Below are 12,822 nucleotides of genomic sequence, written 5' to 3' on the forward strand. Positions count from 1 at the left end.
ATTTGACTAAGGAAAGTGTGGTGGACCTCACCCCCCAAATTATAAAGGAAAGAAAGTTAGTTCTCAGAACCACTTGAGGACTTCTATGTATTCATCTCTAACACTAATTTTGACTCCTTAGTTATTTCCATTCTAATACTCACTCTCCTAGTTTGATTGCTTCTCCTCACCACAACCCCTAGTTGAATAATACCCCTAATCTCCCCCACCAAAAAAAAAAATGTGGTCCTCGTGTTTTGGCCTAATCAAACTCAATCCCTCCTTTGCATCAAGCTCCAAGCTAAAATTGAGGAACTTTGGAAGGTGTTCAATACCCACATGAAAATTTCCAAATGACAATTGGCCCAACTCGATGTTGCTAAAAAAAAATGCAAACCCTTTAATCACTTAGAGTGTTTAAAAAATCATAAGAGTGGCCAAAGGAGTCTCTACGACAAGGCATGTGGAAGGTTATGAAAAATGCAGTTGCCATTTTCATAGGGGTTCGGTTTGATAAAGAGGTACAAGAAATGAAGTTCGAGATTGGTTCAAGGGTTCATAGGTAGCTTCTATAAGAGGATGTGGTTAAACTAAAAGAGAACCACCCTGGGACTCTTATGAAGAATATACAAGATATTATTGACTACTACAAAAATTCCATCAAGAATACATCATGAATGGAAGCAACACAAATCAAAATATTCAATGAATATTTTAAAAAACTATCAACTAATATGGAAACAAAATCTCTACAACCAAGTTTAAAATAAATGTAAATCATATGACCATGAATATGTCATAACTTCTAAATATTAAAAAAGGAATGTGTTTATATCTTATGAAATACATGGCCTTAATGTTAAAAATTGTTTTTCAATGAACATCTCCTTGAAATTTCTTAAATTTAAACCAAAAAAGTTCTAGTTGTAGATCTAACTCCAAAAAAGTGATTCAATGATAGTAACTTTGTTTGTAATAGAGGCACCATGCAAAATGTCCCATGTTGTTTTCTCTTCATGCAAAGATTGATCTTCTTTTCAACTCTACAAGATAGAATCGATCACAAGCTTTGATTTTATGTTGAAAAATAGAAGAGTGGATTGTTGAAAGATTTAAATCAAAATAACATAGCCAATAATATTGAACGATTATATGTAGATGGACAAAAAAATGAATGAGAAAAAGTGTTATCATATATGTAACATTGTTTAATGTTTCAAAAAGGAATGGCAAAGAAGAGCAAGCAAAGTGGTGCTAGGGTTTTGAGCGAAGGAGAAATTGCAAAGGATGTAGATGAGGGTGATGGTGACAACGAGAATGAAAGAAACAGTCTTAGGCTACTTATTCTTGCCAAATTTTGTGGATTTTTGGTGGTGGGATATGATAGATCCTATCTAGTTATTGCTTCTACCTTTTGGTGGGTTTCTTGTGTGTCCCTCTTTGTTGCTTTGACCCATGTTTCATTAGAGTTGCATGCACTTGAGGGATAGATAGTTTTTGGCCTCCATTTTCATGCTTTGCGACATCTAAAAGTGCTTTCCAGCATGTTCCTTATTCTAGGTGTTTGGGTTGGCATTATGTTTCCTTCTATAGGCATTGGGGCTTCACCTGTTTGATGTCGTGGATCTGTCTATGGCCCAATTTCATTTCAGGGTCTTTTCTATTAGGACCATCATGTGTTTTTGGGTTGTCTTCTTGTAGGAAGTTCTACCTCAAGGGCTTTCTACACCTTTGAGAAGTTTGGAGGGGGAGTTGACTACTTTTGTAGTATTGATGTGGGAGCATAGGGTTTGGGCTTAGATCTCTTGGTTTTTTATGACTATTTAGCTAGTTGTGGGCAATTTTGAGTCAAATGATGTGGAGTGGTTCATACTGCCCCGTGGATGTTCTAGATATTTAAGGATCTTTGATGGGAGGAAGCCCCTTTTTTGGCTTCTCTCATGTATTGCATGTGATGAAAGGGCTTGTGACTGTCATTACTTTATTCGTGTTTTGGCCCCTACTATTTTCTTCCCTTCCCTTCTAGAGGCTAGGGTTTTATCACTTATGCTTTCTGCAGATGGTGGGAGGTTGTGGGGATCTAAGTTTGTAGAGGATTTTTTCCTTTTAAAGTTAGTTTTCCACTAGTGTTGGTGGGTTGTCTTGGGTTGTGTGTTGAAGGTTGGTTACCTTGTAGGCGATTAACTTAGAGAGGGCTATGCTACCTTTGTATTTTCTTCTCCAGTGGCATCTGGCTTCACTTGGAGGATGTTGATTCCATGGGGCTCTATGCATGCCCCCTTCTCCCCCTCCCCTCTTGTGTATCCCCTTGGGAAGATGCTCTCTAGATCTCCCTTTTGGTGGATGGCTCGGGGTTTTCATTTATTTGGGTCCCTGGAGAAAGTCTCTTCCTCTAGGTCCTCCTTTCTAGGACCTTTGTTTCCTAGTGACACTGTCGATAGTGGATCTATTGAGGTGGTCCATGATGCCTTATTGGTAGAATTTTCTACCAGTCTAAGATTTAGGGATGCCTTTCAAAACCCTATGAACTCTTTTGTGCTAGTTCATTCTCTGGTTAATTTTTTTTTTTTCTTGAATAGACTAGTATTTATAAATCACATGGTTCTTGGGCATCTCTAGAGCTTTGTAGTTTCCTTCCTTACCTGAGCGTGTCTCTGTTCAAGGTGGTCTTTTAGGTAAAAGTTTGCAGAAATTCTTTCAAAACTAAGTGTTATTTCTCTATTTCTTTGGTTGCTTTGTTTCTAGTGCAAGTGTTTTTGTTAAGAAGATGGTTTGGGGTTCTTTCCTAAACCCCTTTATTCTAATCATGTGATCTTGTTGGAGCAAGACCCTTTTCTCCTGTTGGTTGGTTGCTCTGTTCTAGAGACTCTATTCAAAAAAGGGTTTGTCCTTTTTTATTTTATGATCTTGGTGGTCTCGCTGCTTGTGAGTTTCTCCCTTTTGTGTGCCTGCTTGATGATTTTATAATGGTTCAGCCCTTTACCGATTTTATATAATCACAACATTGAATAATTATAATAATACAAGATTATCTCAACTGATAATCCATACAAACCAATATAAATTTTATAAAAAATATTCAAACTTACCCAGCCAAATTACCTAACTAACATAATAGTTAATTCAATATTTTAATCACTAACATCACCAATAACTTTATTATAATATATAAACTTTATTTTTTAAGATATAAAAAATAAATATCCATACTTTTTAGAATAAAGAACATTACAATATTCATAAATTAAAAACATGTATCCCTTCACAATTATTTCAACTTTAATTCAGCTGTTGTTGGGATTACTTTATTTTCCCCAGCAATAGATACTACTTTTATTTAGCTATTAAGGAACCCTACTAGGGTAGCATACTTTCTTAAAAGAAAATACAAATAAGGCATCCTTTAATGAAGTGGAAGAATATCAGCGGACAACAACATCCTCCATATGCAATGCGTAGAGTGGTGGGTAGCCGCTTCTCACATAGGCGTTGATGGATTCTACAAAGTGGCGGACATATACATTATTACCTTTACAATACTTCAGTGAACCTGAATTGTTCTCTGACATGCAAGAAGCGAATAAGAAAAGTCTTGTGGCCTTCTCCATACTACAATCGACATCGACTGATGCAGTATCAATGTCATCTGCTATGAACGACTTCTTCACCGTGAAAGAATCAGATGTGAACACTTTTATAGCTTTTTTCATGCTACAATCACCATCACCACATACAATATAAATGTCATCAGCTTTTAAAGTTTTAGCCTCCTCTGATTCCACACGACCAGCTTTCAACAAACATTTCTGGATAGCTGCATTGTCAAATCTCCACTCTATATAAACTGAGTCACCTTTTGTGTCACATATGAACAAAAATGGACCAAATTTAGAGAAAATCTCAAACCGTACAGAACGATCGGTGAAGATTACAGGGTCAGCCAAAGCTCGAGCGTGAGCTTTTGCACCTCCAGCAATGAGGGCACATATGTCGCCCCTCACAATTTTTGACTGCAAGTCATTACTGGGCTTTAAATTCTGCACCCAGTTCCCCCAGAAATACACCCGCCTCCTCATTAGCAAAGGTAGACGGTCACACACCATCTGTACTCCTTTGCACAAGACTGTATTGATAAAGCCATCAATAGATAGCCTCAGTGCTGTGCTAAACCCCATAACTGCCGATATCAAGCTTAGAGATGCGGGAATGAGCCAATGAATATGCTGCTGAGTCTGTAGGAACAAACCCACAAAGTTTAAAATCTTCAGCAATTCATCCTCCGACTTTAATAGGTTGACAGGCAGAAAGTAATCGTGGTCGAGACGAATGACCGCGCGGTTGTCCAATATCACTGAATCCAGCACTTCTTCAAACTCCATAATGTCGCCTGTGACCACTTCTTCCCATAGTTCTTTATGGTTTTTCACAAACACCGTCTGTGGAGCTACTTCCTTAATATGCAGCACAGTTTCCCACATTTTATCTGTGATGTAATATGCAGACCCATCCTTTACTAACATCTTGTTTCGTTCCAGTCGCTGCAATTCAAACATCTTGCCCAGGTAATCCACTGACACTGGCTCACCATTCTCATATTTCCCTTCTTTCTTAGATTTTTTAGGATCCTTGCGCTTTTTCACTTTGTATACCTCTCCTGCAGCGGTGGCATGAGAGATCACATTTTTGAATACTCGATCTTTAAACCTCTTGAGCTTATTATAATCTGTGTCCGGGAAAGAGAGGCAATTGAACAAGTATGCCATGCTGCAATGTATGATCGCCCAGAGCGGAGTCAGCTTCATGATCTCCCAAATTCCGAGGCTAAGTTGTAATGGCAGCAACACCCTGCCCACAACTTCCTTTAATTCTGGCATAGTTTCTACACTAATGAACCACAGCGATAAGCCTCTCATTTTCCTCTAAATTCTACTCTCCTCCTCTTCTTTCAATATAAAATCTGATCTTACCCCTCCCCTCTTATCCCATAAGAACTTCCCACATGACATGGGCAGACTAGTTCAGTTCTTTTGTTTCTCCATTACACTAAAAACATGCGTGACCAACATGTAAAGTAACTTACTTGATTGCACTTATTCTTCATTCCTTTTTGGCCTTGTTACATTTTTGACCAATTTTTCCTAGCTTCCCTATCTTATCAAGTGAGGATAGCACCTGCTAATGTAGATTTGATTAGCTTTAGTTAGTGGTTAACTCAAAAACCAAAAAATTCCTACTGATCAGGGACAACCCGAATGAGCGACTCCATAGTTCATAAATTTTATTTATTTTCCTTAGAATCTTACCATGTGAGGCTAAGAAATTTTAGAGTACACGTACTATATATTTACTATTATTCTTTAAGCCCCACTAAAAGAATGGCACGGATACGTAGAGGACTGAGGGTATCAAATGCTATACCCAATCATGCAGGGGATTGCCTAAAGTGGCTCAATTTCCTGATATACAGTACAGATCGGTATAAGTGCATTCCGAGCTGTGTGTAATGAATCTATACTTTATACTTTTGATTAATTGAGTTCCTTTAGTGACAAAAGTTTGTAGGGACGTTTGGTGAAATCATTGGAGTGACGCATGAAATCCCTTCTGAACTTTTTATAGCTGACATCGGATAAGTATTCCACAAGCTTTACAGGTTAAGATGATACCTAATTGCTTTCGGAATAGCTTAGACAACTCACTGAGGGACTCTGCATAGTGCAACTTTATGCGTTGTGTCCTTTTTTAACCGACAAAATGAGGAAATATGCAGTAAAGAACTGTACAAAGGCATCTCGTGACCTAATTTCTAGAGATGGTGGCCAATGGAAAGAAAGATGAGCATTTTTCAGAAAAGATATCAAAGAAAAAGAGCGCAAATTGATTAATGAACGCTGGGAACTTAGCATATATACGGTGCCTACTGTAATGACATTCGATACCAAGTTCAAAAAATAGATACGATATTGTGTGTATAATAGTATTTGATACCCAAGTTTGAAAAACGAAAAGAAAGGGCGAAGATGTCAAGACAGAAGATAAAGGATTCAACGTTACTCCTGGCGTGTATTTAGTGGGCAAAGAGAACAGAAGGGTCAGTTCAGTGTAAATGATTTTCATCGGCCAGAAGAATTTGGTACCCACACCATGACGAGATAGGGAGTAATAATTTGGTACCCACACTTATGTGACGACAGAGGGAATCCGGTAAAGAGGGAGTGATGCGGGAAAATAGAAATGTGAAAAAAAAAAGTTTGGAGAATGTTGATTTAATAAATTGAAATGTTTTCGTAAAACTAATGTGAATTTTTAAATTTTTATAAAAAAGGAAAACTTTTTAATTCATTTATAATAGATTTTTAAAATATATTTTTGTACTGGCAGCTTCTAAAAGGTAGTACGATTATATAACTAATCTATGTGTACATCATCATCTTATATATGTAGTTAATTTACTTTGTAGTATAAATTCTAGTTTCTAAAAAATTTTGGTTTCATATTTTTTTTAAAAAAATAAAAATTAATCTTTCACTTTTTCTTTTAATTGGATTCTTTCCAAAAAAAATCATATAAATAATATATTCAAATGAGTTAACTATTAGAACTGTTAAAAATAGATACAACTGAAAACAACTTGATATCCCAAGAAAACAATTATTATATATAGCTGGGAGAGTGAACGGACCACCTCTCTCAAACCCACAAAATAAACTTGAATTGCATAGTTGACCACAAACCTTTAAATAGTGAAATAACATTTGCTTACTTTTATTAAGGTGAGAATATTTACTTCTTAACATAAATTTATTTTTCTTCCATTAGAAAACTTGATTGTCAATTTCATTACATAATTTTCTTGCATGAGTGTAATTATCATATTTATGTTACTTTGATCTTTATGTGAATTTAATGGTGAACTTCCCAATGACTTTTAGATACAACTAAATGTAGTTGAAAGTGTAAATTTTGTAGTGTGTGTATGATTTCCAATTTTCAAATAAATTTTCTAAGGAGAAACCTTTTACATTTATTCTTTTGAAAGTCTTATGCATTTCTCATTCTAATTAATTCATATCTTTATGAAACTTTCACATTTTTTAATTAAAAATATATTATTAAAATTCAATAATTAATTATTTGCTAGATTATAATTTTAAAAATAGTTAAATTAATCTACTAGAAAAATACCAAACAAGATATCTCAGACTTTCAATAATAATATTCATTTTGAATAAAAAAATTGTAAATATAAAATTTACATATAATAATATCTAATATAATATGTATATGAAAAATAAAATTAATAAACACAAAAAAATGAAAGAAAAATAAAATTATTAAACATTTACTTAATTTAACTGCATAGAATAGAAAAGAAATGAAATATACAATACATAAATAACATTCACTATATATTTAATACCATCATTTAAAAAAAAAAAAAAAAGTGCTTAACTATTTACTTAATTTTACAATGATACCTTCACAAAGTAAAGGAAGAAAAGAAAGAAAGAATGCCATTATGCAATCCGTACCGTAAAGATTAAAATGTGCCTACCCTCACAAAAAAGAAAGAAGATGAGAGAAGAGAAATATGCAGTATGTGTACAGCAACATTTCGCACACATACATAACAAGATTATTAGGTAAATAGAAGAAAAGAGAAAAGATTTAAGCACACCAGGACCGCTCGTTGTACAAGATGGTTTTTTTATTCTAAAACACCAAGCAACTATTATCCTCGCCATGGAGAATAAAAATTGGTCAGAGATTAACAAAAGGCAGAAAATGAAAGAAGAATAAAGAGCCATCAAATCACTCTAATGGCTCCTCCACCATTTATTTAGTGGAAGGAGAAAAGAAAAAACTGACCCAGTCTGCCCGTATCCTGTGGCTCCAAGTTCTTATGGGACAAGATTAAAGGAATATCATTATAGAACACTTTTTCTTTCCGGTACGAGTAGGAAAATATCAGAAGAGAAGGAGAGTAGAATTGCGTAGAAAATGGGAGGCTTATCATTGTGGTTCACTGGTGTAGAAACTATGGCAGATTTGAAGGAAGTTGTAAACAGCGTGTTACTTCCATTGCAACTTAGCCTTGGACTTCTTCTCATCATGAAGACGACGCCTCTTTGGGCGGTCATACATTGCACCCTTGCCTACTTGCTCCACTGCTTGTGTTTCCCTTACACAGATTACAAACAGCTTGGGGAATTCCAAGGTCGAGTCTTCAAAAAAGTGATCTCTCATGCCACCACAGCAGGAGATGTGTCGAAGCTGAAAAATCAGAAGGATGCTCAGGAATCTAAGAAAGAAGGGAAATCTCAGATTGATGACACAGTCTCAGTGGTCTACCTGGGCAAGAAGTTTGTACTGAAGCGAATGGAAGGCAACAAGATGTTAATGAAGGATGGACCTGGTTATTGCATCACAGATAAAATGTGGGAAACTGCCAAGTACATTGAGAAAATGGCTTCAAAGACAGTGTTTGTGAAAAACCATAAAGAAATATGGGAAGAAGTGGTCACAGGCGATATTATGCAGTTTGAAGAAGTGCTGAATTCAGTGATACTGGACAACCGCGCTGTTATTCGTCTGGATCACGATTACTTCCTGCCTGTCAACTTATTGTTGTCGGAGGATAAGTTGATGACGATTTTAAACTTCGTGGGTCTGTTCCTGAAGACTCAAAAGCATATTCATTGGCTCATTCCTGCATCGCTAACCTTTGCATCAGTAAGCATGGGGTTCAGCACTAAAGTGAGGCTGTGGATCGATGGCTTTATCAATACAATCTTGTGCAGATCAGTACAGCTGCTGTGTGACCCACTGCCTTTGGCAATGAGGAGGCGGGCGTATTGTTGGGGGAACTGGGTGGAGAATTTGAAGCCTGGTAACGACTTGCAATCAAAGATTGTGAGTGGTAAAGTATGCTTGCTCGTTGCTGCAGGTGCAAAAGCTGACTCTGAATTCTTTGCTGACTGTGAATCCTTGGCGAGCAGAGGTGGAGGTGCAAAAGCCCACCTTGGAACCTCAACTGAGTGTGAATCCTCGGCTGACCTTGTAATCATGGCTGACCAGAACTATATACGTGCTCTTCTTCCTGGAGGTAAGAAAACTCAGCCTGAAGCTGATCCCTCTGTTGACTCTGAACAAGTGGCCAACCGTTCGGTAGATTCGGTACATGAGATTTGGCCTAAAGTTGGCCCCTTTCTGTTCAAATGTGAGTCTAAATGTGACTCAGTTTACATAGAGTGGATCTTCGACAACACTACTCAAATATGTTCGTTAAAAGCCGGTCGAGTTGCATCGCAGGAGTCGCTAATAGCCCATGATATTTCTGTTGTATGTGATGATGATGATGATTGCAGGAGGGAGGAGGATATAAAGCTCTTCACATTCGCTTCTATTTGTGGAAAGGAGGAGCATAATAACTCGTTAATAGCCAGTCATTTCGATACTACATCTGTTGATGTTGAGTACTGTAGCAGCAAGGAGGCCATAAAGCTCTTCAAGTTTGCTTGTTACATGGCAAAGTACAAATCAGGTTCACTGAAATCATATGACCGTAATACTAATACGGTGTATGTCCGCCGGTTCGTGGAGTCCATCAACGCCTATGTGAGGAGCAGGTATCCACCTCTGTACAAATTGGATCTGGAGGATGTAGTTGTCCGCTGATATTCTTCTGCTCCACTACAGGATGTCTTATGTCTATTCTCTTGTAAGCACTCATAACTCCCCAGTACGCTTCCTTTTAACACCTAAATGATTGTGTATTAGATTGCTAGGCAGAACAAGGTAATGAATGCCAAACAAAAGTTAAAGTAAAAGCTGAACTGATAGTTTACTATTAGGATGAGATCTTCCTTTATGAAAAGGATAGACACAATGTAATAAATTAGTTTGTAGTTAGGTTGGTTGGGAAGTTTTTTTTCGTAAGTTAGTTTATTTTGTTTTTTTCTTTAAAAAGTCATTGTATTGTATTAATAATTTATGTTAATATTATATTAAATATCATTTTTATTTACTATGCAATTATGATGTAATTTCTTTACAATTTATGGTATACTCTATGCAATCATGATATAATTTATTTACAATTTACGATTTGTTTCTCTACCACATTTTAACACTTAATAGAAAGAGATTGTATATTAAATTACTTTGCACAACATTGGAATCATTTTATGTGCACATGAGTTATGTGAATTTTTATTTGTTTAAATAGTATGTAAAGGTGATGGTTGTGTTTGTGGTGTATAGTGTAGTCTAATCATCCATCACATAAAATGGAATAACTAATGAATTGTATAGATTATTTTTAAATTTAAAGTTGGTTGCCAATAATATTTCTACAAAAATATAGTTTGGTTATAAATAGTGGTGATCAAGAAGATCACCCATTACATCCCTAACTAGGCTAGTCAAACTATAACTGCATATCAAACTTTAAGCTCAAAATATCCAAGATAACTTGTACGGGTCATATTAAATACATATTAGCCATATCAATGTTTATGAGTAGTATATCAAAAAGGTACACAGATTGCCAACAACTATTCATCTTTGTATTTTTTATCTTGTTGTTCTCCTTCTACCATATCAATTTTTATGAGTAGTATATCAAAAAGGTACACATGTTGTCAACAACTATTCATCTTCGTATATTTTATCTTGTTGTTCTCCTTCTTCATCATTGCCTTTTTCCTCTCCTTTAGCTATCTCTTTACCTTTCTCTTTGTCTTTGTCTTTAAGATACACTTTTCTTTCTTGAAAGGATTCATATTTGTCAAGTGGAGAGGAGTTCTTCTCCCAGCTGGTGGTATCAAAATTTTGAATGAAGACTTCCAAATCTCTTGTAGTTGCATCTCACATTAACTTGTGTTGATGTTCCTTTATGTAGACATTCTGAAAAATTAAGATACTCATCTTGAAATGTCTTATCAACCTTTGTGAGATCTTGTGTCAAGTAGTTAGCTTCTTTAATGTCCTCTTTGAACAGTGGTGAAGATCCATCTCCTAACACTTTCATAAGCATGTCCACTACCAACTTGAGTGTTAAAGTGACCTATTCCACGATCAATAAAGTTGTGAATCTATAGATAGACCTAGTAAGGATCCTATCCTTGCCATGGTAAACATGCTCATTTCATTTTTTTCATAAAAAACCATGAGATTTCAATAGTCAAACTAAACCAAAACACATTAGACTTCTCACTCAACCCTTTGGAATACCCAACTATAACTTCAAACCGAGATCTTTTATCATTTATATCCCACCCATTAATATTCCCTATAAACAATGACCGAAATAATGCAGCATACTTACATTTAAAAAAGATACAAATTATAATCTTCAAGACAACCACATAAGAAACAATTGATTTAATTATTGTATAAGACCAACTTTTGGATCATAAACTACCACCTAAAGAAACTCCTTTTATTCAATCAACCTTGTTAGACCAACATTTAGGAAATATTTTAGACCATTATTTATTTTCCCAATCTAGATTCCACTTCTTATTAGCATGATCAAGGATATAGTTTGACTAAACAAGATTTTTATATAGACACTTAGCTTTAATTTTAAGGAAAGGAGATCCATCTATCTAGTTGAATCATAAAAAATAGTCAGGGTGTGGAGAAAAATAATGTTTTTCTTTGAGACACATTAGGCGACCATAGAACAACTTTAAATAGGGACTTTCCCACGTTCAAATATTTTTTCTCAACAACCCTCTTTTGCATATTATGATTCTTTAAAAAAATAACAAATAATCCATATTGAATCATCCTAAAGAATGATATATACACTCCTAAGTTTTTACCCCATATAGGATTTAAACCTGTTATCTAAAACTCTCCTAGCTAGAAGGGTTTTAATATCCAGACACACAAAAAACATACCAGTATTCTTAAGATGATATTCTTCTTTTTTCATAGCAAGCACCATTTCTTCATTAGGGTTAAGTCTTAGGACCCTTTGCAGGATAGAATCCTTACCTCCTTTGGTTTGGATTCTACTACCTACTCCTCCTTCACCTCATAGGGACCCTACAAAATGTCCTCTGATTCTCACATTGTATGCAACTACTTCCATAATTTCTTTTACTTTTGCTTACTGCAACACTTCTTTGAATGTTTTGCTACCCTTGTCATTTATATTTTATTTTGATTACACATTCTTTTTAGGGTCAATGTCCTCCTTTCATGCCACTTGAGGCTTAGTGTCCATACAACTTGTTCAAAGTTTCAATGCATTTATGTGAGAAGTCACTCACTAGAATAGGGAAGTACTATGCTACAGTAATTGACCAATAACTTTTAAAAATGAGGAAATAAAAGTAGACAACCATAAACACACAAAAATGATAGTATAGACCCAACTAAGAAAAGAGGGTTTGAGCCCGAGCACCTTTACCAAGGCAAGAACGAATATCAAGGATAGGACAACAAGCAACATGCATCGAGAGATGAGAAACCCTCGCACATGTAGAGCCAAGACTTTTGCCTAGAAATGAGCAGTTTGGTGTGTTCCATGGAGACTTGGTCGATGATGCTTCTAAACATTTCTAGTTGGATTATTATAGTCAATCCATGTTGTTCTTTATTCATTTTGTAAGTTACTTTTGTATGTGAAAAATAGGCTTTAAAAAACCATTGTATTATACTGAAAATTAATCTAAATATATATATATATATATATATATATATATATATATATATATATATATATATATATATATATATATATATATATATATATATATATATATATATATATGATTTTATTGTCCAATCATGATGTAATTTCTTTACAATTTATGATTTGTTGGTCTA

General features: G+C 35.2%; 1 protein-coding gene across 1 annotated transcript; it reads left to right on the forward strand.

The window, feature by feature from the left end:
* Positions 1–7,859: 7,859 nt before the first annotated feature.
* LOC131046082 (uncharacterized) lies at positions 7,860–9,512 on the forward strand. Its single transcript, XM_057979735.2, has 2 exons — positions 7,860–9,085; positions 9,348–9,512. The coding sequence occupies exons 1-2, from the start codon at positions 7,981–7,983 to the stop codon at positions 9,362–9,364; spliced, it is 1,122 nt and encodes a 373-aa protein (XP_057835718.2). The 5' UTR covers positions 7,860–7,980; the 3' UTR covers positions 9,365–9,512.
* Positions 9,513–12,822: the final 3,310 nt, after the last annotated feature.

The sequence above is a fragment of the Cryptomeria japonica genome, chromosome 1, assembly GCF_030272615.1.
Source record: "Cryptomeria japonica chromosome 1, Sugi_1.0, whole genome shotgun sequence".
Taxonomy (NCBI): domain Eukaryota; kingdom Viridiplantae; phylum Streptophyta; class Pinopsida; order Cupressales; family Cupressaceae; genus Cryptomeria; species Cryptomeria japonica.

Excerpts from the sequence above, each read along its gene's own strand:
- LOC131046082 (XM_057979735.2), top strand. The coding sequence starts at position 7,981 with ATGGGAGGCTTATCATTGTGGTTCACTGGTGTAGAAACTATGGCAGAT.